This window comes from Taeniopygia guttata, chromosome 11 (assembly GCF_048771995.1).
Source record: "Taeniopygia guttata chromosome 11, bTaeGut7.mat, whole genome shotgun sequence".
Taxonomy (NCBI): domain Eukaryota; kingdom Metazoa; phylum Chordata; class Aves; order Passeriformes; family Estrildidae; genus Taeniopygia; species Taeniopygia guttata.
Window position 1 is genome coordinate 3,830,511 of NC_133036.1, and position 26,610 is coordinate 3,857,120.

General features: G+C 41.2%; 2 protein-coding genes and 1 long non-coding RNA gene across 4 annotated transcripts in view; 1 reads left to right on the plus strand and 2 right to left on the minus strand.

Moving 5' to 3' along the window:
- LOC140684841 (uncharacterized) overlaps positions 1-9,568 on the minus strand; it is a 14,479-nt gene extending 4,911 nt beyond the window's left edge. The window contains exons 1-3 of the long non-coding RNA XR_012057705.1: positions 9,321-9,568; positions 1,342-4,842; positions 538-653 (exon numbers count right to left, since the gene is read on the minus strand). This is a non-coding gene — a long non-coding RNA (uncharacterized lncRNA). The remainder of the gene's footprint in view (positions 1-537; positions 654-1,341; positions 4,843-9,320) is intronic.
- B3GNT9 (UDP-GlcNAc:betaGal beta-1,3-N-acetylglucosaminyltransferase 9) overlaps positions 1-16,602 on the plus strand; it is a 19,018-nt gene extending 2,416 nt beyond the window's left edge. Inside the window, exons 2-4 of one of the 2 annotated variants that reach the window (XR_004368963.3) lie at positions 4,968-5,010; positions 5,784-7,717; positions 10,459-16,602. Coding sequence is in view for 1 of the 2 variants with exons in the window: in XM_030282714.4 (XP_030138574.3) it covers positions 5,848-7,089 (1,242 nt within the window). In the remaining variant the exon portion in view is untranslated. Of the gene's footprint in view, positions 1-4,967; positions 5,011-5,783; positions 9,137-10,458 lie in introns of those variants that run through there. The other variant, XM_030282714.4, reaches the window with a different exon arrangement.
- PHAF1 (phagophore assembly factor 1) overlaps positions 14,731-26,610 on the minus strand; it is a 35,020-nt gene continuing 23,140 nt past the window's right edge. The window contains exons 10-17 of the mRNA XM_030282712.4: positions 24,520-24,653; positions 23,829-23,912; positions 23,039-23,121; positions 22,249-22,292; positions 20,241-20,284; positions 18,845-18,903; positions 17,213-17,285; positions 14,731-16,786 (exon numbers count right to left, since the gene is read on the minus strand). Of these exons, the coding sequence (XP_030138572.1) occupies positions 16,697-16,786; positions 17,213-17,285; positions 18,845-18,903; positions 20,241-20,284; positions 22,249-22,292; positions 23,039-23,121; positions 23,829-23,912; positions 24,520-24,653 (611 nt within the window). The 3' untranslated portion in view covers positions 14,731-16,696. The remainder of the gene's footprint in view (positions 16,787-17,212; positions 17,286-18,844; positions 18,904-20,240; positions 20,285-22,248; positions 22,293-23,038; positions 23,122-23,828; positions 23,913-24,519; positions 24,654-26,610) is intronic.

The window sequence follows — 26,610 nt, forward strand, 5'->3', positions numbered from 1 at the left end:
ACTACATATTTGAGGACTGAGGCAGGAGGATAAATAAGCCACCCTGTCCTGTAACAGCATGGATCTCATACATTCATTTGCTCTGGCCTGGAAAAAAAAAATTTAAAATGCCCTGAAAAGCAGCTCTGGCAGGAAAGTTGGAAATTGTCTTTGGAGCAGGGCCTGCATTTTTGTTACCTGCTTCCTCAGTATGTGACTCAACAGAGCTTTTGCCTCCAGGTGCTATAGCAAATAACAGCAGCAGTGATGCTGCAGTGCTGTGACTGTGGCACTGGCCAGCAGTGTCTGAGCTGTGCCATCGTGGGCAGCTGAACACTGAGCCTCTGCTCCTCTCACTGTGCTCCCTTGGTTCTGGTTCATGAACCCAATTCCTGGAATGGCTCTCAAGACACTCAGCTAATCAAATCCTACAGCCTGCTCTCAGTTTGTTTACAGACTTCAGAACTTGTAAGCAGCTGAATTAGGATGAGTTTTTATCTGGTAAGGCAGCACAGTGAGTGTTTTGGTTACTTCATTTTTCTAGGGCTTTGCACTTACCAGCATGCCAAAGGGGTCTTTGTATTTCAGCCACTTCTGTCTTCTAATCAAGAAGATCAAATAATTCAGCATCACTTTATAATTCTGTAATTCCAAATGAGACCTTCACAAACACCCTGAAATGCAGAGAGGAGTTGTTCAACACCAGGGCCACTTAAAGCAATAACTTTGATGAGGTTATTGACTTTTTCTTGAGTGGGGCAGTAGAAAAACAAATTAAAATAAATAAACAAACCCCAAACCTATGGAAGAATAAAAGCCATTATATGGCGCCCAAACATAGAAGTGGAACACAGCTTCTTCCCCTGCTCCAATACACAGAGCTACTTTTCCCCTTTAAACACTTCAAACCCAGCTTAAATGATTAAACTCAAGTTGTTTCTTGCAAGTTTTTGTATGTGGGGTAGAACAAACTCCACCAACATAACCTCACATGTGTCAGCACTGGAAGCTGACACAGTTCCCTGTACCCCAAAGAGCCCAGATAAGTTTTGCCAGCACAATACTGAGGACTTGAAACCTTGGCCTTTGCAATTCAGGTTCTTGTAGAAGGGTAGGAGAAAGATGGAGCCCAGTGCAGCTTAAAGAGAGCAAAATGTGATTCCTCACCCAAAACACTTCCCACATCCCTGTGTTCAGCAAGACATTTAAATTAAAGTGGTGCAGGCACAGTAGTCAAACCCTCTCCCAACCCTCAGGGGTGCAGGGGATGGGACCAAGTGTGTCAGTGGGAAGATGCAGCCTCCAGGGTGAGGGAGCAGACTTCTTGTTGTCAGCATCCTGCTCTGGGGGGAGAAAGCTCACCTGCACACGTCTGATTCACACAGCCCCAGCTGCAGCATGGGCAGAGCCTGTGGCATTACTGCTCTTGAACAGTGTCAGGACTCTTCCTGGGGCAGAGGAACCGGGTGAGGAGGATCCTGGGAGTTTGTTTTCTTCTTGCTGAGGGAATCTGGATGGAAAAATTCCTGTAAACAAGGCAGGAGAAGAACACAGGCACAGCCTTTTCCCCTTGCAGGCCAGAGCCCGCGCAGGTCTCAGTATCCAGCACAGGCTGCTACAAGATGACTTTGTTCTTGTGGAATGCATTCAGCAAACATGAAATGAAAACAAATATCCCAAACCTGAAGCATTTCCTCAAAGTATCCCCACCACCGAGATTATACAGTCTTCTCTGATGATTACAAAGAAACCTCATCAAACCTCATCAAACCCATCAGTGCTGGATCCCACATACTTTCTTTAGCTCGTTTTACAGACAGACAGACAGACAGACAGACAGACAGACAGGACACCTCCATCAGCAGCCACAGCTCCACGTGCTGCATGGCCTCGGTGTCCCTCTGCTGCCCAGCCCAAACCTACCAGTGGCAGCTCCAGCCTCAGGAGTGAGGACAGGAGTCAGGAGGGAGCTGGAAGCACTTCCCATGCAGCAGGGAGGAGCTGATTTCAGGCCACCCCACAGCTGTGTCTGGTGGGGATGGATGTGGGCAGCGGAGCTCAGTGCTGATCTTGTGCCCCTGTGCTCAGTGCATCATGTTTTCAGGTTGATTATCTCAGCTGCTTTTCCCAGGGCTGGCTGGATCGAATAACTACTCCTCAAGGCACAAAGCAGCATGCCAGAATCACCAAGGCTTCTTGACTGAATCTGGGAACAGGATCCAGAGGACTTTTTTCCATTTTGGCCCTCAGCAGAAGTGCCAAGTGATGGAGATGTCATGACTGTGGCAAAAAAAGATTGCCAGGATGAGCTCAAGGTCTCATATCATTCCATTGGGAATGAAGGGCTAGCAATTTATTATTTTTTATCATCACTTGACTGCTTTTATTGCGGCTGTTCTTGGCCATATTTCAGAATCCTCCTCTCAAATAAATGAAAACCAGGCAGAGGACTGGGCCCTCTGCCCAAGCATGCAACAGCACAGGTCAGTCTCCCTGCCTGGATGCTCATCAGGGTGCCATGCCCAGCTCTGGCCACTTCCAGCTTTCCAGCCTTTTGTTGGCTCTTGGGCTCTGCAGGCTGTGCCCCCTTGGTTCTTCCAACTCATTCCTTAGGTATGGCTCCCCATCTTCCCACCTCATGGATCTGTGACCTATCAGCCTCTTCCCACTCCCCAGCTGAGCCCTCTAACATTGCTGGTGCTCAGCCCAGGGTGGAACATCCCCAGCCTTCCCCAGGACCCCTGTCCTGGGGAGAAAAGCCCCATGATCCCATCCAGACCTCATCAAGCCAGACTCAACACTCCTCAGTATCCATCCCCAGACAGCCAACACAAAGAGGGACAGCTGCCTGTTTTTCCAAGCCTGGAGGACACAAGAGGCAGTGCTGGCAGCCAGGCCATTCCTCAAGGCCCTGAGTGATGCAGCAGTTTGTAAGCCCAGCTCCATTTCACAGGTTGGATGGGGGTTCCCCACAGCAGCAGGGGAAGCAAAGGTGCATCAGCCTCAGACACTCAGGGATGTGCTGTGCTGAGAAACACTCTCTGTGCACTCATCTCTTTCCTTTGGCATCAAATATTTCCTGCTCACTTTGATAGCCCTGTAATTCTTTTCCCCTGGTGTCAAAGTGGATGAATAATCCTTTTGGCTTTAGGACATACCAGAGCATCTGCCAGAATCATCAGTCCCTCTGTATTCGAGAGCAGAACAGCTTTTCCCACACTGCCATCCATGGATAGAGCTTACACCACTGTAACAATCAAGGGTATTTTCCTTCCAAAGAAGGAAATATCTAACAAAGACTGGAAAATCCGTATAATTAGATCAAGGAATCACTTCAAGGGCTGGCAACTTCATTTGAAAAATAGAGGTCTGTATTCAGCACTGAACTGTTTTATTTCAGAGTGGAAATCACTCTTTTGGACACTTTATTTTCAATAAAAGAAAACACAGAGGAAAATCTGGGATATCTGCCCAGGCTTGTAACAATTCAGGGTTTTCCTTGGCTTTTCCAAGGGCACTTATTGCCAGATTCTGAGATGCTGGCAATAAAAAGCTGCAAGCCATGGAAATTACGAGTTTCATGACACACACATTTTATTCCAAACCCTTATCGATAACATTAAACACAGGAAAAATCCAGGACTTTCATCCAGCTCTTTAATTACCATCTGAAGCCTGGCAGCTGAAATAAGATCAAACTTTTGCATAGAAAAGGAAAAAGAAATTTGCTGTGAAGAAGGAGATGGGACTTCAGATGTAAAATGCAAGCCAACATCCTGTACATGTCAGGAGGGATTGTTTCATGAGGCTGAACATGGTTATGAGCCAGGCCACGTGGCAGAAAGAACATAAACAGAAAACAGATCCTGAGTATTCTAAACACTTGAGCAACAATTTACAAGAGATCTGAGAAAATTGTTCAATCCTGCTATTAGTATCCAAGTTATGCCAGTGAAAACATCTGCCTAGGAGAGGAGTGAAAGGTAAACAAAAAAAAGCTAACAAATGAAGAAAAGCCTCTATCAGGGGGCAGAAAAAGGCAAGAAACAAGGCCTAAGGAAAAAAGCCATGGTCATCAGGACAAGGCCAATGTGACTTTAAATACACCAGGAATGGAAAGAGCCTTACACCAAGGCATGGGTATGTTGTTTTCCAAAATGAGAATTTCATAAATAATGGAGACAAAGTGAATGAAGTCAGTAAACATCTTGGAGCTTGGGAAAAAGATATGCAATAACATATGATGATGAAATACTCTATTTCAACAGTACTTTGGAGGTGAAGTTAATCAGTAAGGAAAAAGCACAGTATTTAAATAATAATGTTCAAATAATGTGCAAATAAGAATTTTAAAGAGTCTGGCCAAGAAATCAACTGGTGTAATACTTTTCTTCCTCTTAAGTCTTGAAATACTGCTTAGATATCACAGGTGTCACTATTTTATTACTTCATAATTACAGACTTGTCAATCTAATTTTGACTTTGAAAACTTAACATTACGGCTGATAAAAAATTGATGGTTAATGAACAATTAGCAAGTGATCCAGTCCCGGACAGTAAAAGGAGATCTGATGAAAACAGATACCACCAAATTCTTACCAAGCACTTGCACCTTCTCCTGTCACTGTATGTCCTCGTCAAACGTGCCTCTCCAGCTTTTTTTATCCCAGAAGTCACCTTTGGAAATGATCTCAGTGGGTGGATAAAATACTTACGTGCACTTGTGGGGAAATTTGTGGGTGGGGCTCAACTTCCTTCTTGCTGAGGATGGGAGGAATGGTGATGGTCACTCGCCTCCTCCTGGAGCAGCTGTGGGGTCCCTGTGTCCAGCTCTGCTGTTGCTGCTGCAGGGAGTGGCTGCACCTGCAGGGTGATGAGAGGACCTGCCCTTGCTGCAGCTCAGACACCTGAGCAGCTCTTCCCTGAACTGTGGGTACCTGCTGCTTGCTGCCTTCTTACTGCTCTTTCATTCTCATTTTTGTTTGCAGTTGAAGAACTGATCAAATAAGACAGAAGATCTCCAGGAAAAGTGTAAGTGAAGAAAAGTCCTGTATTTCAAAAGGCAGCTTCATCTATCATACATGAACAAAATTTTCCTAACACCATGTTCTGTCTTGCTTCTGCATATTGGGAATTATTTCCCCACCTCTCACTTAGGGGTTAGGGTGATTTGGCAGAGGAAAAACAGCCATGGCCCCTTCTAACCTTATTAATGGAAGTTACTTACAATGGTTTAATATTTTATAAAGAATACTGGCAGGAGAAATGTGAATTCTAGATTGTACCCAATGTATTCATTTTGAATACAAATCACAGTTTAACAAAAGCTGGTTCCAAGTGCAGGGAAACACCAGCAACACACTGCCATGAAGAGTCTGCCTTTCAGCAGTCAGCCTGGGCCTCCCTGGTTTGAGTCAAAAAGTCTAAAAGCAGCAAGTAATGGTTGTGAAGCTAGAAGGAAAAAAAGGCAATTACTTATGGAGAATGGCATCATTTATCATTTTCAACTTTGCTTTTCCCAATGAAATCTCTGAAATGACAAAACACATTCAGCAGTAAGGGATGCAGGATTTTGGTTTGTGCTTAGAGTGGTTTTCAAGATGATGGATGACTGCTTAACCAAGTCACAGAGCTGGCTGGCACTGGGATCAGCAGTAAGTTTGCAACCCTTCCTCAACATCTCTGTGCTTGTGTGAGTAAAATGTGCTTTGCTGCTGGGTTTTTAAATGATGTTTCAGTTAGTCTTGCCTGCTTGCTTCAGACCTGCCAAATCCTCACTGCTGACACACTGTGTTTATTTACAGATGGCCAGTGGTGCCAGGCAGCTCAAACACAGCTTTTAACAGTCCCAGGAACACTGGAGAGACAATGAGAGTTCGCCTCAAAGGGGATGTGATCTGTACCCTCTTCTTGCTGGTGGCGCTTTGTTCTTTGCTCTACTCCCAGCTGGAACATTTAGTCCCGGCAGGAAAGAAGAAGCCAGCACAGAACAAGCCTCGAGTAGCACCAAAAGTATTCTCTGATCTCAAAGCACCTCAGAGGCTGATGCCAGCAGAGGCAACTGCACCCAGACCCCAAGTTACCCCTGCCATGAGACAAACAGAAGTGGCCAAAACCAGGGTGCAAACTACATCTCCACCCCCGCTGACCGATTCTGCCTTCAACTTCAAGCTCTATCTCCTAAACAAGGATAACAGGAACTTCAATCTCCTCATTAACCAGCCCAGGAAATGCCGAAAAACACCGGCAGGTCCCTTTCTGCTCATTGCTATCAAATCGATAGTTGAAGACTTTGACAGGCGTGAGATTGTCCGGAAAACTTGGGGCAGGGAGGGTTTGGTGAATGGGGAGCAGATCCAGCGAGTGTTCCTGCTGGGAACACCAAAGAATAGGACAGTGCTGGCAACATGGGAGACCCTGATGCAGCAGGAGAGTCAGACATACCGGGACATTTTACTCTGGGACTTCATGGACACTTTCTTCAACCTGACCCTGAAGGAGATCCACTTCCTGAGCTGGGCTGCTGAATTCTGCCACAATGTGAAATTTATTTTTAAAGGTGACGCTGATGTTTTTGTCAACGTTGAGAACATTGTTGATTTCCTCAAGAGACACGATCCCACTGAAGATCTCTTTGTTGGGGACATCATCTACAATGCCCGTCCCATCCGTGTGCAGAAGAGCAAATACTACATCCCAGAGACCATGTACGGGCTGAGCATCTACCCCGCCTATGCCGGAGGAGGAGGGTTCTTGCTGTCCGGCTGCACCATGAGGAAGCTCTCTAGGGCTTGCAGGGAGGTGGAGCTGTTCCCCATTGATGATGTCTTTTTGGGCATGTGCTTACAGAGAATCAACCTCAAGCCCATTTTACATGAAGGATTCAAGACCTTTGGCATTGTTAAGCCTTCTGCTGCCCCACACCTACAGACGTTCGATCCCTGTTTTTACAAAGATCTCATGGTAGTTCATAGCCTGAAGGTTGCTGAGATCTGGCTAATGTGGAACCTGCTCCACAGCCCACGGCTTTCCTGTACTCAGAAGAAGCAGGTGAAGAAGCCTTTCCAATGGAAGAAGAAAGCTCAGATAACACCAGCATCACCACCCTGATAATGCAGAGCACAGCACACACAGCAAACCAGCCAAGAAGGGAGCCTGGAAATGATACAGCCCAACAAACCAACTTTCCAAGTGTTTTTTAGCACGTCTTATTTACAACATTAGGAGAAGACAACAAACAATGGCAGGAATTTGTCCAAATTCCACATCTGCACATACATATCATGTGGGTCTTTCTGTACTAATGAGTCCAAATAATCATAACATATATATAATTTATTATTATTTATTAGGATTATAGTAGTGCTTAGTGGGACAGTGTGTAAAAGCACATTGAAAAATGCAGTCCTTGGACATTTTTCAGCATGGTTAGAAGTGTGAGAAATGAAGGAAGACATAAGGTAAGAACAGACATCAGGGAGCACAGGGATCATTGTCAACTTGCTACTTGACTTGGACTCATTGAAAAATGACCAGACAGTAACTAGGGTACAGGAAACTGAGTCCCCTTAGTGTCCGCTCAGATCACATCACTGCTGCCTGGTTGGTTTTCCACAGGCCTTGTAAGAAGAGAACAACAAACAGCTGTTGAAAAGGGGTCCTACAGTTGCAGTTCAGGTGGATTACAAGAAATCAAACTGGATGCTGAGGCTGGCATGGCTGGTGGAGCAAAGGACAGGTAAGTAGATAACTAGAAAGGAGCAGACTTACAAAGGACCTTTACAGAAAGGACAAGAACTTTGAGTTGATCACTTTGAGTCTTAATTTTTCATCATTCTTCTCAGTTCAAATATCTGCTCTGTTGACATGCTCAAGATTCAGGGGACCAGTGGAGTAGGTTTTGGCACTTCCCTGAGCTCAGGCTTTCTGCACTATGCTTGACTGATATTCAGGGAAAATTCAGAAGTCATCAACAGTATCTGATCACTCTCACGATCTGACCCAGATTTTCAGAAGGTTTGTATCTGGAGAGATCCTTTGCTTATAAGCATAACCCCACACAGAGCTGCTGCTTGCATCACATCTGGAAGCTGCTTCAAACCAAAGAGTGGACTGGGCTGGTTTCTACAGACCTTGGTCTCTTGCTTAGCACAGTCAGCTGCAGAGGGCAGCCAGGACGTTCATACTGCTGTGGGTGTCATGTGAAGGGAGAGTGTTCAGACAAAAGGACTTCAGAATAAAAGTCCACCTAAATTTATTACAAGAAATCAAAACCACCCAGCAATCTTTCTGTTGGGTTTTCCAAGGTTCAGTCAGGAACTTTGTAAGTATTTTAAGCATCAGACAAGAACACTGAATTGCTCAGTTTTTCAAAGTATAGTCCAGACTTTGATGCATTTTGTTTTCCCAGCAGCAGACTACCTTAGAAGAATATACTTTTATCAGACATCAAAGCAGAAGTGAATTCCTCTAAATCAGGGTTACAAAGCTGTGAAATTCATGGGACAAAGAGCCTTAATTCACCTCTGGTACTGTGTTTGTTAATTCTTTTACAAGTTTTTACCCCCTCAACAAAACTCCTGTCCATCAGAAAACCCCTTGGGATGGCACATCCACACAGCTTCAAAGGAAACTACAATCAGTCATAAAAGCCCAAAGTTCCTTTCCCTTGCACAGAGCCTGCAGCACAGCTGCATTTCATATCCGTGGGTAAGCTCCCTCCCACCCCACCCCACAGCAGCTTGGGCTCAGTACTGGTACTAACAATGCACAGAGAGAGCAGCAGGCTGGGAGTGTCTGTGGCAGACTATGAACAAGAGCTTTACACCTTGGTAATTTTCATCATGAGTTCAAGCCTCACAGTAATGTATTTCCAAGAAAAGATCAGTTATATAGAAATGGAAAGATTTCTAAATTTGAGATGTTTTCAGGATGCAATCCTGAAATATCAAATGTTCACGTGAGCCTCACAAGGAGCTTTGCAGGTTGTGGAACTAAGCCAAAGCCTCACTGGTAGAACAGTCACTCCTGCTTCTGTCTGCTAACATGTGTGATACTTGTGTATTTATGAGATTGTACAGAAATGTATTATCTGGGAGTAGTTTACAGTTTGGGAAATTATTTATACCATTATTAAAAGACAGCATGCAGATGTGCCTCTAGTTGTCAGAATGAGTTTGTCAAGTACACCTGCACACGTTGTTAAGACTAAAATCACAGGGATTTTTCATGAAGACAGTAACATGAAAAATACATTATTCATTATTTTGGATAACTTGGTAAGTGTTTCCTTGTGCTGGACTTATTTTAACGGCAGTGACAGAAAAATAAATAGAGTTTACCTTGCAATTTCCTATGAGGCAGCTAGTCAGGTTCAGCAGTCCTTATTAAGGTTTTCCTTTTACACTTGAAGATGCAGAGTTGGCTCCTCCCTCTGTAATATCTTGAGATCTGTAATCTATCCACAACACAGCATTAATGACTGCATTTTGTCCCAGACCAAAGTTGTTGTTCAACATCTGTGTTGACACAGTCTGTGCCAGCACATACCCTGATGGCAGAAACAGAGCTAGAGTAAACTGCTTACTCCATTATCTTAGTCTATAGAATAGCTCATTCTCTTATCCAGTGAATACCAGAGTCTCTCTTGATGAAAGATCAATCTGGTTTTGTTCTCCAGCCTCTGCTGCATGGCCTATTTGACTTGGCTTTAAGTTTCCATTTGCTTCTGCAGTTAAGCTGGAAGTTCACAGATGCCATATGTGAGCATAGTGCTCTGGGGAAATGCTGAGAGCTGTGCTGCAACCCCTGCAGTTTATTGAGTTCTGCTTACTGCTGTAGGAGGCAAAGGCTTTGACTTTACCCGAGCTAAAGATTGTTTCCTTAAGGATGAGGGTCTTTTCAGAAAATCCTGACCCCCCAGGTATGTATGAGAACTGACAGGAAGGACCCTCTACTGACCTTTCTGATGCATCACAGAAACCCAAACCCATCCTTTTCAGAATGACATTCTGAGTAGGTTTTATTAACTGGCTAATTGAGTGCTCCAGTCATACTTGCTATAAATTTTTGTTGGCAATTTTTTTCATGACTAACCCAGGACAAGAAAAAACATAAAAACATCCCAAGTGGGTGCTAGTAGTAGCAAACAAGGCAAGCAGACTTTCTAACTTCTGAAACTAATACAGTAAGTAAGTTTTATGGAGTCCCAAGGATTCACACAGTCAAGTTTTGTTCCTGCTGTACATAAGTAGCCAGATTTGGTCACTTACAATGAGCAGAGCTGGCTTGAAGCTCACATTCAGCACCTCCAAGTGCATCTCTGGACACACAAACTGGTAGGGAATGCCAAGATCCGTCATTTGGTCAAGCCACTGCAGACAGACATAACAAAAAAGGAAGCCAAAGAGGACTCTGAAGCAATTCAGTATTAAAATCTTGTGTTTCCTGTCTGCAGCTTAATTATTCATCTTTCTACAGCAGGTTTCCAGAAGCAAACCTCAGCTGCAAACTCAAACAGTACAAAATAATCAAACGGCTCAGAGAACCTTCACTAAATATCAGCACTGAGAACATTCCCTGGGGAGTGCTGAAAGACCATCAGATCAGAGAGAAAAAGAAGTCTATCCCAAAGCCCAGCATGAAAACCTGCTGATCTCCTGAGCTGTACCTCTTCCAGCTGGACTTGCAAGTCTCAGCAGCTCAGAAAATCAGCCCACCACATTTCCTAATGATGCTACTAACTGCAGTGGCAGTTTTAAAAACCAGTAAAACTTTTAAATACAATTTTTCATTGCTTTTATGATCAGTAAGAAAACCATACTGAGGAATGAGAGGGGAAAGTAAAGAGGAAAGTAAAACCAAAGGAGGAGCACAACTGAGTCCCTCCAGGAGTGGCAAACAGCTCCCCCACCATTCCTGGCCAGCCCAAGGCTCTCTCCAAACCATTCAGACTCAGCTCAGGGATCTTCTCTCTCCCCCGCCTTTCCCAGCCCATCTGTTGACGATCCATGAGCTAAAACCTTGGAAAAAACCTAACACAGGTTTGCAGTGACAGCCTTGTCCCAGGGGGGTGCCTGAGTTGGGTGGGAATCAAGGTGTGACAAGAAGACAACTGGTGTCTACAGCCAGAAAAGCAGAAAAGGGTGGAATAATCTCTGTAACCTCCCTACTGTGGATGCAGCAGAGCTTACCCAGCAAGGGACAGGGTAAATTCAGAATTTCAGGGCTGCAGTTTTTCTGAGATGAGCTGAGGGGAAAAGGGAATACAGCAAATCAGGCTGGTTTGATTATTTAGTTGATTAGATTGCACATTGCATAATCATGCAGGGTTTTTTCTGATTGGTATTTAAACTAAATGCCTCTCTGAAGGATAAGATAATGAAACTTATGCACTCAGTGGAATATATATATATATATATATATATATATATATATATATGTATATATATATATGTATATAGTGTAGGTGTAAAGCATTAAGGCACTTAAAGCCAGCTTCCAGAATTGGAATATGCAGTACTTCAAAATAACTAAAGGAGTGAAATTTAAAGAGAGATTCATTAATGTATGAAAAAGATTACATTAAACCATTACTCCAGAACAAAAGTTACTGTAATAATGGTCTCTTACACCAGAGTGAATGCCCTGCCCTGCAAACTCCAGCTTACCTTTCCTGCTGTTTCAAGCACTCATGTTTTCCAGATGATGAGGATAAATTATTTCACCTGCTGGAAAAACAGACATCCCCACATACACCACAAGAGCTTGGGATGTTGGCAGATAAATATTTTAACAGCATCTTTATTAGTCACAGCACAAATTCACATAGGCAAAGAATATGGTATTTAAGTTACACCTTAAGTACTTACTTGAGCCCCCAAATAACACATACACTCCCCCCCAAAAAATCCTTCATGAGCTCTGCTTCATTGAGCCTGTTTTTAATGCTTAACAGTTGCATCTCCAGTGAGCTCCATTTTCCATTTCCCCTTGTTTTACTTCAGCCTTATCCTCTCTCTGACACAACCTGGTTCATGCTTCACATGAAAAGAACCACCAGAACTAACCAGGATTTGAACAGCACACACAGTGAGGTATTTCTTTGGCTCCATGTGCTGTGGCAGATTGTGGCTGACAGAGTCAGGCAGAGAGGAGGGGGCTTTGCACTGGTGTAATCAAGGTTTTAAAAAAAGGTGTTTATCAGGCAAAAGGTGGCACAGAACAATTGTAACTAGCATGGAATAATGTTTCTTGCATCATAACATCAAAAAATATACTGAACACAACCAGCCTATGTGAAATTGTGCCAAATCAGACAACTTGGTCTTTGCCCAAATACTCTGGAGAAAGGATGAAGAGAGGGTTTGGACATAACATTTCTAAGAGCCACACTGACTCACACAGATTTACTTTCAATGTACATTTTGAGCCACCAAACACAACAACACAATAGAAGTTCTGGCTTAGGGTAGTTAAGTGACTAACAGGTTCTAACAGCAGGTAGAAAGTCAGTGTGAAGGGGGCAGCACCACCCACAATTTCCCTCTGGAAAACAGCAGCTGGCCCCTAATCTCCAGCCAGCCCCAAAGCAATGATGAATCACCATCTACTTGTAGAGCTGAAAGATTTTGTTTTAAACAGGTTGGATGGGAGCTCTGGAATTTGAATGATCATGATCACATGAATAAGTTCTAACACACCATATGATTAGTCTTTCAGGGAAAAAAAAAAATCTGTTTAGAATTAAAAATGTGGCAGTTCTTGGCAAGAGAAGATTGCTTTTCCTTGTCAGGAATTGCAATTTGGGGAACAGAGGGTTCTAGTATTACACAGCAGCACTTATCTATACAGCACTGCCTGAAGCCATCACAGGACCCCAGGGACTGCTTGAAGGCCTGGAAAATAGGTGAAGAAATGTCAGCTTCACCTCCTTAGAGAAGGGCACAGCAATCAGTTTTATTAATTGTAAACAAATGAAATACTGTGGACAGTACTGCAATTTAAGCACACACACAAACTCCTGACCTCTTTACAAAGGAAAACAGCACACATCAGAAGGAGATCATATGCACTACATGTTTTATTAAAAATGCAATTTTACTTTATATCAAACAGTTTTATCATATGAAACCAAAATAGTGGATCAATGCACATGTTGCCAACATGCAGGATCTGTATCAAACCACATAGGATTATCACAAGGAACAAGGCCACCTGGCAAAATGGGATCTGATGCCCAAATCTCTCAGTTCCTTTGGAGGGGGAGGCAGAGCTGGCCCCCTGCTCCCCCTGAGCAGCCCTTTGCCCAGAAGAGCTCTTGGTTCAGAGAAACTGCCTCATCTCAGCCTCCCTTCCTGCCACACTGCCATCCTTGCCTTGTCCCCCAGAGCTCCTCCACTCCTTCCTCTCTTCTTTCTGATTCAAACCCACCATCAGTTCCCTCTACCCATGGCTGAACTTCTCATGGCAGCAAGTCCTTAAGTCCTTAAATGCTCCACAACGCTTCTCTAATGCATCAGCTCAGGAACAGCTTGGCTTGGCTTAGTCCAAAAAGGAGCAAACAAATCAAAACATCTCAGACAAGAGGGTTGTGAACAGCTGCATTCACAAAGGGTGGGTGAGGAAATCCATAAAAGCAGCTCCACATTCTCCCTCCTGGTGCTTCTTCACACCTGCCTCTCCCAAAAGTCAAATGCTTTGAGCTCAGCCCAGCAGCAACAGCCAAGATGCAAAACTGCCTTTAATTTTTTGTCTGTGCAGAGAATTTTTCAATATCAAGGGGCTGACCTAGAGAAGTATATGGGTTGTTAAGAGAGAACTGTTAATTACCAATACTATTTAAGCCACTAGATCTCACCAGAGCATTACAAGTGAAGCTGGGAGCCACTGTAGTTATTAAACACCACAGATTAGCTGCTGCTCCTGTCCTAAGTCTCAGGGCTCATGCTACAGCAGCAGGCCTGACCTCACTCTTAAGTTGAAGAAATTCAACTCAATATGCTTGAGGAGGATATTGGTGGCATTGCCATAGCCATTACTCAAACCATCCCATCAAGGATTTATCTCCTCTTGCAGCTTCTCTGCAGCCTCTATTAGAAAAGGATGGATTAAAATTAATTGAAGTTAGCATCAGGACTGCTGTCACGTTTTAGTAACAAGAATCAGCATGCACAGCACCTCAGCTGAGAGACCATAAAACTGTGTGCGAGCACACTGAGGCGAGCAGCAGGCAGGGTCAGTGTGCACTGCAGCACTGAGGGAGGCTGCAGGAGGAGGCTGAGAGCTCTGCCTGCCCGCACAGCAGTGCAGGAGTCCCCTGCCCTATGCCCTGCATTCACCTTGAGCTGCTTCGGGGCAGGAGACTCCCAAAGCTTTTCTGGGAAGTCGCTTGGGGCACACGAACGCAGTAGGAGAACTCACATTTGCAGCTTTCACTGCAGGCATTTCCTCCTTTCTGCTGTGCAATATTCCCCCTCTTCAAAGCTCAATTGATTTCCATGATCCCCAAGGCCCACAGAAACGTAACAACCTCATTTCTGAACACAATGCAGAGCCCACAGTGCTACTGACCACACTTTACAGACTTCTCCACTTCAGGGCAGAACCTTACAAGTATCTATCAAGTTATGTTAGTTACTGTTTCTTTGGAGAACATACTGAACTGGCTATAAAGTCACTATACACTCATCAGGTACTTCAAATACAAAGTCTGAAAACCAGTAAAATAAAAAGAACTAATTAATAAGAAAATAAAAAGCAAGAACATCCATGATTTTATTACAAAAACACCCAGCAACTGTATTTAACACAAAAACAGTAACTGAGAGTCTCTTTTTATTTTTCTTTCAGTGTACATGCTCATTATTATTCCATTTAATTTACAGAAGGGCTATGTAAAATGAAATTAAAATTAGAGAGGAAACAAAAAGGAAGATTGAGGCATAGAATTTTCTTAGCAAGCAACGATCACAGGAGACAGCACAGATTGAACAGGGATTCAACAGGAGTGACACCTAGGGATAAAGGTAAACAGTAACTTTTTCCTTATCCATTAGATTCTCCATGGGGCTTTTTTGTTTGTTTTAGCAAAACAGTTGAGAGTATCACAGTATACAGGAAGACTAAATGGCAAAGAATGTCTCGCACACACACACATTTATCCCTGCTACTGGTCCAGGATCCCAAACTTCACTTAACATTCGATTTCCTATCTCTCATTCATTGATAAACTATACAGGATTACACTGTACATGGAGTTAGAATTACAAAAATGTCATATTTACAAAAATCTGTACACACATAGTAAAACTCACAAAATTGTCATCTATGTATCACAAGTTGCGACACCAAAATATTAAAAATGGGATAAAATTATACATTTCTCTTGTCCATTTTTAAAAAGGGTTCATTATTTCAAAGACAGACCACCTATTTCTCCCAAATAAGACTGGTAAGAGAACTAGAAACCTAAAGTATCCTCCTGGGATAAAATGTTGCGAGCAGCATCTCCCAACTAGAAAGAAGCCTATATCCGGTCTGCTGGGGTGGGGTGTGCAGTTAGCATATATGTACAGAAACAGTGAAACTACAACGAGGATGTCTTTGGCTAAACCTTTGGCATAAATTAAAATCATACATCAAAAGTTACAGAAAAGGTTATATTGGTGATGGCGGAATTCCAGAATTTCTTTCTGAGATACCATTATATACAGCTTTTCTTTCTCTCTGAGGAAATAGAGTAGGAATAAAGGATTTTGGAACAGAGGCAAATGAGGCAACATTATTTCTTCGTTAAATTTTTCACTAGTATGAAAAATTGTATCAAATCTTTTCATTAAAACATAATTCAATCATAGAAATAACCCCTTCCAGAATTTTTTCTTTCGAAATTGCATATGAAAAAAATTAGTAAACCAGCCATGACAGAAAAAAATTGTATCAGCATATCAAGTACATATTAGTGCAGGAAGGTGGATAAATTTGATCCACTGTATAAATAAGCTTTATGCGCAGTGTACATTAAATAACCACCACACCCCACTCTCACCCAGTACACAGATGCTCCTCAGTGAAGATAAACGTTTATCAAGTAATTAAAGTGTATGTAGTGCAAATGTTACAACCAAGTATTATGCACATGCTACTTGCTTGGTTTAAAGTTACACAAAGATGTGGTGCCTGAAATCATGGACATATATACATCCTTGTCACACTTGGTACAATGTCCTAAGCCACAGAAATACCGAGGTGTTTAGATCTATATATATATATATACACACACATTTTCTTAAAATGTGACCACCACATCAATACAGTAACACAAACAGACTAAAATCAATACCTGCTTCCAGATGCTCCAAGGCTCAGAAAGTTTGTGCTTCTAATTCTTGCAGTCATTACGTGCCCCTCTTCCATTTCCCCCTTCTGCCAGCTGAGAAGGAGGGACAGTCTCTTCACGTCTGTGCTGCATAGGACGAGGGCAACGGAGAGGAATAAATGACGGCACAGGCACCTAAGCTGCTTTCCTCCATCAACAGTTCCATGCCCCATGATGAAGGGTTGAGAGAATTTCCTCTCCACACCACTCCTGGGTGGAAAGGCTTATTGAAAAAAAAAATAAAATCATAACGTGCTTTCCATATTATAAGTGGCAGCAAATCAAGGCACGCTGTACTAATTCTGTAGCATTGAGATTAGCTGACTTTGCAGGGGATGCTCACTGGGGAAGGTCCGACGTTCTCAACTGGCTGCTGGGCCGTGTGGGGCCATACAGAGTAACAGAAGCTATGTGATTATTCTGCATCACCTGCAAAAGCACAGCAGGAAGAAGGGAAATTAAACAAAGTGCTACTCTAAACAGAAAATCAGAAGTATTAAAATGGTGAATACAGAAGTGATCTGCCTGAAGGAAGAAATCCCAACAACAAATTACAGCAACGAGCCCTTGGCTAGTTCCTAAACACAGTCTCTTAGATTTCCATGACACAGCCAGTCATGTGATTTATCTCCTGCTAGGACAAGTTCCAGGTGACAAACTTGAAGTTTCAGCTTTAACATGCGAATGTACAAACTCAGAGAAGAGGTTGCAAAGTTCCCTCTTTCTGCCAAGAGGCACTAAAATTATACCACTCCCAAGCACTGGTTTTTATTGCAATAGGAAGTAAGAAGCCACTCATAGAACAGCAGACTCATCTTCCCATGCTCAGACAAAGTAAAAGGACTTTTTCCTAACCTCAAAGATCATTCGCTGCAGTCCAAAGCAAAAGGTTGACCCAAAAGGGTTAGTGTTGTTCGGAGATGATGACCTGAACAGAAAAGAGGGGAAAAAATTTTAAAATGGGTATGTGAGGATCAGGAGTATCTTAAGGAGGAAAACTACTCAGCAATATAAGGTGAATTACAGCATCTTTATCATGGCTTTCATCAAAAGAAAGTACCTCTACATTATGCACACCATTGCTAGACTCCAAGTGAGCCAAAGGAAACTCTGCTTGATGCCACAGAACCATTAATAGCGCTTGGGGATAAAGTAAAAAAAAAAAAAAAAAAAAAAAAAAAGCCACTAGTGACCTCTACAGGAAAACTCTCCTCACTTAACTTGAACAGAAAGAAACCTAAGAAAACCCCCAGATACACAGGAAGAGAGAAGCACCATGTTACCACACATTATTTTTGTGCAAAATCCTTCCCTTTGTGTCTCAACCTCTACCACATGTATTTACTATATATGTCTGGTATTTATATTTACTATATACTATCTATTAATCAACTGGATTCAGCATGTTAAGAAGATTAACCTATATGACGCTGAAATAGAATAATCCAAGTTTTATTTAACAGTATTTTTCAAGATCTATGTAGCACTTTCTTCCAGTTATTTCTGGTATTTTTTGATTGTACATTGACAATTTCTGTTGACTGCAATGAATTTTAGATTACAGCCAAAAAAAAACCCCTAATGAATATTTACCTTTTGTCCTTTCTTGTAAACTGGTCAGTTTTTCAAATAGCATGTCTGAGCCATTTGAGATGAGCTCAGTAAAGCGCTCTCTGGTTGAGCTACTCTCTACAACACAGATGGAAGAATAGAAGGGCTCTATGTCATCACTATTTCACCTTAGCTTTACTTCATTCACATGGCTTCTGCTCTAATCATCTCACTGGCATGACACAGGTGTAAAGGGGAACAAAGGGCAAAATTATTAAGGAGGGGGAAAAAAAGAAAAAAAATCAAAGTCAAAATTATGTGAAAGCTTGATAAAAATACAATAATTTATCTGAAATTGCTGTAGTATTTGCACAGTACCCGTCACTTACACTTGTCCTGAGATACAAATCATGGTTTCACATCATAAAATGATAACTCTACAAACAGATAATGCCCATTTAAGCCAGTATCCACCTCAATGCCCACAAAACACAGCAAATTTAAGGCTATTCTATCTTCAGTCAGCCTGAAGGAACTGTAGAACCACGTATGTTCATAAAGGACAAGTTTCTTCAGACAGACTGCTGTTATATATGTTATCATATGCATATATACTGTGCTATATAATGTCATGTTATTGAAATATTTTATAAAAGTACAAAACTCTACACTATTTATTACTCATAAAGATACTATTTAATGCACTGTTTTCTCTGAGATCTTCTCTGGATTTTGCATTTCAAGGAATTTTGGAAATGCTTTCACTCAGCATGTCAGTCTATTTCTTCTGAGAGCAGCTATCTTGTTAGTGGCCAAAAAAACCCTGAAAACTTTAACTAGCAAAGCAGTATAAAAATAACCAGTGCCATAAACACTCCTCCTTGTTCTCTGTGGTCAACCCAGTCCTTGCCAAGCAAAATGAAGAGAGATTTTTACCTGTGCAGTACCACTGGCTTCTCTACAGGGTGCCCCAGTAGATCCTGAATACTGTCCCACTGCAAATACATCAATGAATGTGTGTTAAAATGAGGCACAAGAAAACTCTTCTTTTTATCTAGGAAGAGTGCCATGCACATTTGTTAGTGACAAGCCTATTTGTCAAATAAACCTGAGGTTGTATTTACAGAAGTATTTTGTGACTGGAGCCATACTCAGTAATGTAACTATCTATTGCTAGGGCTAGTCAATTTTCTTAAGGTATAGTCTCATTTTTGTCTAAAAATACTTTGGAATTAGAATTATTAATATAAAATTTTCTATTGGTCTTAGGGATAAAATGTTGCTGTAAAGTCTTGAGGCATTTTAGGGGCACCTCAGAGACCAAAGCAGCTATGGGAAACTTCAACAAAATATCCTCATGCCTTTGCAGAGAGGGAAAATAGCCCCACTGCTACCTCTCCCAAAAATCTTTCCTTGATTTAAGCAACAATACTGGAGAAGAGGAAAGCTGCACTATTTAATGATTAGGAATGTCCAACAGTTTTCCTCACTTGAACCAGACTCCAAGAAGCTGCAGTTTCACACACAAGACTGAAATAAGTCAAAGCACTGAAGGGAGTAAGTTAATTCAAATCAAAAAGCATAGAATGGCATCTTCCAGATTGCTGACTCCAATTTTTCCTCCCTGTATGGGACCCAAAATTCACCAAGGAAAGCCTTCATTTGGCACCCCAGGAACCAAGAGAGGAGCAGGAGCCCTGGCTGAATGTTGACTGCAGAGACATTAATGAACAGTTTTTGAGAAGTTTTTCAACTTAATGCAGCTGTCAAATATGCAGCAGCAACTGCCCAGCTGGGAAGTTCATTTAGGTGGCAAGACTGTGGAGTCTTCAAGGAGTCTGCTGTCATCAGGAGATGTCACAGTGGCAGTGACATTTTTGAAACATCCCATTACTGGTGCCCTTCAGAAGAAAGTGGAAGGGCACTAGACTCTCTTGTCAAATAGTAAATGTCTTCAAGAGCTATGCTCAGTACAATAGCTCTGGGAGAATTTTGTTTAGGAACACGTCTCCATCTAACATTCAGCCACCACCAGCTGTTGTTTTCTCCCATCACTTATGTCACTATTTCTACCTGCAGCTGTGTTAAAATGCAAGCCATGCCATAATGTAATAATTTAGTTTACTTGAAGAGTGCTATTACAAATGCATTCAATCACTTCACACACCAAAATATTTAAAACACAAGATACACACTAACTTTTGGCCTTCTACTATTCCACTTTAAAACAGCATGATACCACTGCTGTAATTTCTTTGAAGTGCATTGTAAAGTTGAATCATTTAGATGGTTTAAGAAAATTAGGGAAACACTCAGTTCTGCACAGGCTTACCTTGCTGTACGTTGTACATGTTTCTGTCTGTGAATCAGCACTATCTATGAAACAAAAACAGAAAAGCTTTTATAGCTTAAGCTTGAACAGTCCCCTACATAATCTTTTATTTTGTCATGTTAATTCAGATAGCAGGATACACAGGAGCTTTAGATCAGGTTATATACAAATTTATCAGCATTCACTAGCAATCAGAATTGTCAGGAACACCGACTAAATGCCAGTTAAGGTGATAAAGCAAACCTCCCTATTTACAGCAAGTCCCAACTTTAAGAATATAAAAGTTTAAGCTTTAATCTTAGATGGAAGAACAGCACTGTAGAAGAAACTCCATCTCTTTGCACTAAGCTAGCAGGCCTAGCATGGCCACTCCAGGAGGTAACATGATGTGCCACTCATCAAGTCCAAAACACTCCACTGCACTTGGAAGGAAATCTGGCTAAAATTGACATCTGGAGACTCAGGAGCTGGCAGGCCTGAAATCAGTTAAAACATCACTCTTCCAAAATAAAGATGGCAGAGAGCTTGGGAATCACAGCCTACGTATTAAAAAATAAAAGGACAGCATTGTATTTACAATTACAGCCTTTAAACAGAAACTGTTTGCTGGTGGTTTCAAGTACTGTCATACATATCTTACATACATATATTTGGGTACTCCTAAATACTGAAAGCATGTTCCCAAAGCAGTGGGAATGGACCTAGACTCTAAACATGTCAAACAGAGCTTTCAGTCAAGTTCAAGGCCATTTGCTCCTCTGTATTTTTCCCTCTCTAAACATGCTCTCTTTGTGCTGAGAGTTCAGAAGAATCAAGTCTGTGCAACTTGACAGATAACTTGTCTGGCTCTTAATTTATCATCTGAACTTGAAGTATAAAAGGGAACTGATAAAACTGCATCAGGCACTGCCACCAGAGGGAAGAAGATGGGCTCTTCAAAACTGTTATAATATCTGTTTACAACTTGTTGCATGTCCTGGACATGAGCTAGAGGCCAGAAAAGCTGGTCAGAAATGCCAATTAAACAAAAAAAACAGACACGTTAAGAATAAATTGATAATGATACTTGAGGTAAATAAAACTAACCACAAATTAATGCTTTGAAGTACAATAACCTAAGGGAAAATAATTTTAGAAGTGAGAATTCTCATGCTCATTCTCTTGGCTGAAGTACAAATCAACTTTCATACAAGCCTGTATACACAAACATTGTTTTTCCAGGTTTTAATCCTCCATATGCTCAAACTGCTGTGACAGCCACAGGAGGATTGCACTTCACACAGCAAAGTTCTTGCAGTAAATACCATTCAGAATGAGGAAAACATGCCTGGCCAAAACCTAGGCAGCATATGGCATTCCCTGGATAATCCAAACACCTTCCCAGTACACATTTCTTCTTATGTTGAAGAAGTCTACTTCAATCACTGTGATCTTCAGACAGGGTTCCCCTACTTTGTTGAGATTAGTTACAAGCACAGAGCTGGGAATATCTTAGTACCTTGCCAAATAAGCACTACTGATTATAGATTTATTTTTTATATATTTATTTTCAGGTGAACACAAACAGACATACTTTGTCTGTAGCACACAGAGCCAACGTATCTGGATGTTTATTTTCATTCCCAGGTAAACCAGATTATATTAAATACCAGTGGACTGGACAGATGAGCTCAGACTAACACTGTCTTACAGATTTTGAGCCTCCAGGTACAAGGTAATTGATTTTAGCAGAGCAGTAGCATTACAGGATATTGTGATGTACAGCTAAATATTTGCATGATCCAAATAAGTGAAGAAGTAGTGTAAGTAAAATAAGAGAACTGGTACCCTGCCCTGAAGTGTCTTTTCCATTTAAATAGAAACCTAATCCCAAAACTTCTTCTCTGTCTCAATGACTGTCACTGTTAGCATCCTCTGACAATGAAGGACAGTTAGAGACAAGAACTGATCCCAGTTCCCCTTGGAGCTTTCTGTGCCCCCTGCAGCAGGGCAGCAGGGAAATGCTCACCTCTCTTAATGACGAGTGGAATCTTGAATTCACAGCGATGGTAACTAGAAAGTGCAAATCAGAAAGCTATTAGAAAACAGAGATAAACTGCACAGTCACAGACTTACAGCTCTTAATAATCCCTTTCATGAAAAGTCATAGTAACAAAATGAAAGTGAGAATCTATTATAGCAGATTAAGCTCTCAGTTAGATTTTCTACCAAAAAAGGCAGCAGCCTGGGAATGTCCTAATACAATTCTTTAGAGGATACAAGAAGTCCTTCAGCACAAATTACTCTATTGTTACATAGAGTGGATGGAGAAATATTTAGCTATGAAACAGCACTACAGATTTCTCTGTCACTAACTGCTTTAATCAGCCATCCAATCACTAACTCATACTTCTCCTCTAAATAGTTTACACTTAGAAAGTATTAAAAACATGTTCAGAAGATGAGATTTTTTAATCACTAATTGAAATCACATTAGGAAGAAAACAGCAATGTAGCTACCAGAAAATGGGCAATCTTGCTAATACAAGTTTGCCTCTATCAGGAGTTTGCACATCACACCTGGCCCAAGAACTACCTCACCTCATTCACTGCTTTAAACATACTTGCCAGTATATATAAAGGCATTTAAAAGTCGAAGAAAATACTACTAAAAATGTTACTAATGATGCCTGCAACCTCCACAGGTTACTAGATACACCAAAGAGACTTATGAAAAAATACTGTAATTCTATAAAAAGAAGGTAAGATTTCCTTTTTATTTTAATGTACTCTTTAACAGATGAGTTCTGTACACTCACATGTTAAAGTTGTAATGACCAGGATAATTTGTATGCAGGACAAATTTCTTCACCTTGTGAGTGTTTGCATCAAAGAGAATATCCTGTTTAAGACAAAAAAACACAGATAAAGCAATTTGGGTAGGAAGGAGGCATTCCCTAAACTAACCTAAATAAACTAAACTAACCTAAAATAGCCCCTGTGTAGAGTGACATACATTTATCTCACTGAAACTGAATCAAATAATGAAAAGTAGTATTTGAAAATAAGACTAATTGTAAATTCAAATAACACATTTCCTCCAGCACTCAATCACAACTGCAGCTTCATTTGCTAATGTTGGCAAGTTTTCTCAGGAGGTCCTGTTTTTCTGCATATTATTTACAGTAATGTAAACTAAAGCAAAACAGCTGCAAGAAGGAGCACGAAGATTTAACTACACACCACAGCTCAGTAAGCTTTCACACTGATGCTGTGGCACACTTGCCTCAGTTCTGTGGGACAGGGGCATGGATCTCAGGAATAAGAACTAGTTACCTATGCATCAGGTACTACAGAAAAAGGAGAAAATCTAAGAGACTGACAAAGTGCAAAGAACCCTCTATCCACTGGTGGAGATAAAATGCTGCTGATTAAATCTATGAGTGTTAAAGGGAAATCAAGTGTAACTGTTCATATCCAGAGATTCCTAAGGCAGCAATCAAGAGTTTTGCAGCCTCTCATTTCCCACAGCCTTTAGCCTCCTGAAAGGATTGCTGTGTAACTAAATCAGAAGTTTACTTGAATTGTTTAGGGAAGCTTTCGACTCACCACTCCAAGTGTGAAATAATTGAAGAAGTAGTCATTGCACTTTGATGGGACCTGCTTATGGGGTGAGGGCGAATGGATTTTCATCTGCAAGAAATACAATTTTCAGATGCATTCAATAATGCTTAAAGATGAATGCCTTTAATAACAATTCTACATTCAAACAAATTGCTATAATCACATTTGAAGCCTTTGTTCAACTAAGGAAGATACTGTGCTTCATGACAGGACCATCAACTGCTTGCAGCAGCACAGTGACACACCAGCTTTTTCAGTTATAATTAAAAGGTTCACTTACATTATGCTGTGTAAAAACATTAGGAAAAGATCAAAGCATATGCTGAAGTTATTTTACATACACTAGAAGTGAAAAAAAATAGGCAGCACACACTTGCTAAGGCCCATCTGGGATAGAAAAGAACTCCCATTTGTAACAATTCTTAAACCAGTTAACATCACACAATTTGATTTTTAAAATAAATTTAAACAGATTTGCATCAATTTAGATTTTGGAAAAGCTTCTTAAAACCTATTACATAATGGTTCAGCCTGGTCTATTATGCCAAGTAGTATGTTGAGCCCTTGTAATTTGTGCTAGATGGCAGTTCAACCTCACTGACCTTGCCAAACACAAGCACTATGATGAGACTGAGATACCAATGAACAAAGTCTGTGCCTGAATGAATTCCCTCACCTTGTCTTCAGACTTGTAGAAGACTTTGTGTGGAGAGCCCAAGGTGCTGAGCACATCCTGGCAGGAATCACCAAAGTACACACAGCGCTCAAATACCCGCATCTTGGCATCAGCTAAAACACCTGGGCCACAGCCTGAGGGACGGAAAACAACTCTACATGCATCCTTCCTGATCACAGAATACATCAGTAAATCAACACCAAAAGGTTAGCATTCCTCTATTTATCACAAACCCAACAGCTGCATTCTTCAGACAACAGTGCCAAACTAAATTTTACCACTTACTTTCCAACAGTGTAAACATTTCTCATCAGAGAGGTGCATGCACTGATTGTTGCATGGTTCCCCATTTCCACCTCCAGTTTCAGCCATACTACCTTCACTGCCCTGCCATTCACATGGACATAACTTTGTTTCCCAGCCCATGTCAATTTGATCAGCTGGCTATTAACAGTAAATACCAGGAATTATTTCTATCCCTAGAATATTCTGCTTTAGCAGCTAGAGATTTATCTCCAGCTAAAAACGTCAAGCACATCAAGTGAAATCCCTCATCCACATTAACTGCATCACAAAACACACATCCTTTACTCAAGATTCCCATAACTTACTAAATCAATAGTAAGTACATCCCTGTGCAAACAACGTTAAAGCAGATCTTATTGAATAGCCATTACACAGATGAATTGCTGACATGTTACCAGATGTCAGGAAATAGAAAGATTGTTGCAGTTTGTGAGCCCACTTGCTTTCAGGAACGCAGCATCTTACATTTACAAAGAATGCAAGTACACATTTGCAGCAGTTACTGCAAAACACAGGATGTGCTCTAAATACACACTTAGCTTTCTTCACTATGCATTATTTACGTAGCTAGTTACCCACTAAAATAAATCAGAAAAATCCAATTTGGTCATCCTTGATCTCTTAAGCACCAGTAACTTCATATTAATACACAGGCAGAGAAACTTGAGCTAGAACAGATGTGTAATGTTTTACAAGAGTTTCTACAAACTTTGCAAGATAGAAACAACACATGTCCACATTGCCTCTCTGCAAGTTTGTCTGAACAAAGATACTTTAATAATTATTTTACTCATTGACAACTGCATGCATATACATTTTTAACAAAACTTGACACTGTAAGTGTCCAATTTCTCATAATAATTTACATAATTTTGATGATTTAGCTAACTCCTTCCCCAGCACATAAGGATATATGTTCTCTGCACTAGACAGCTCTACCTTATATTCCTGTGTAATAAGGGAAGCAAAGTAGGTTGAAAATATCTGCTCTATTTTTAGTCACAATGTTTTATTTGTCATCTATAATTTTCTTTTTTTCAACTTTTCCATATTGTGAATGTATTCCAAATGTTTCCCCAATACACACAGAGCTAGCAATCAGGACAGGTGAAGAGCTGAGCCTCCTAATGAAAATTGTTGAAAACTGTTTCTCTTAAAAACATTGTCAAGTCTCAAGTTATGGTAACTGAACAAGACTCCTTTGCAGCTGTTACAACTTGCCCTAATTTCTAAGCACCCTCCGATCTCTGCAAGCACATCAAGAGAGACTCATCAGCCTCTCTTCACTTTCACCACTGTCTCCTACAGTAAATGAAAACAGAACTGAATTGGAAATGCAGTTTAATGCTGCAGCATTGATATAGTTACTTGCTAGCATTTTTAAAAGCTTTCCAGATTTAATCACAAAAATATCAACACCCTACAGCTCCCTGGAATGTCAGAAAATGCAAAAATACACAAGGTTTCTTGGTTTGTCATGGGTTTTTTTAGTGATGTACTGAGAACAGTGATCTGTTTTCTTCTACATGCGTCTGGAGACAAGTTCCATTTCTGCAAACACATTCTAAGGACTTGGAACATGTGAGGGCTCCAGTTCTTAGTAATTTCTCCAGGGCTGGAAAAACTCAGCATTGGGCAGGCTCATCTCCAAAAGGATTTAACTGGGTTTTGTTTCCAATAATTCAAAATAAGGTAGATAGAACACTTCAAATTCACTTACTAGATCAGCACAAATAACCTGTGCTTCATTTACACAGGTTTGCCCTTCTTTCCCTGAGAGGAACA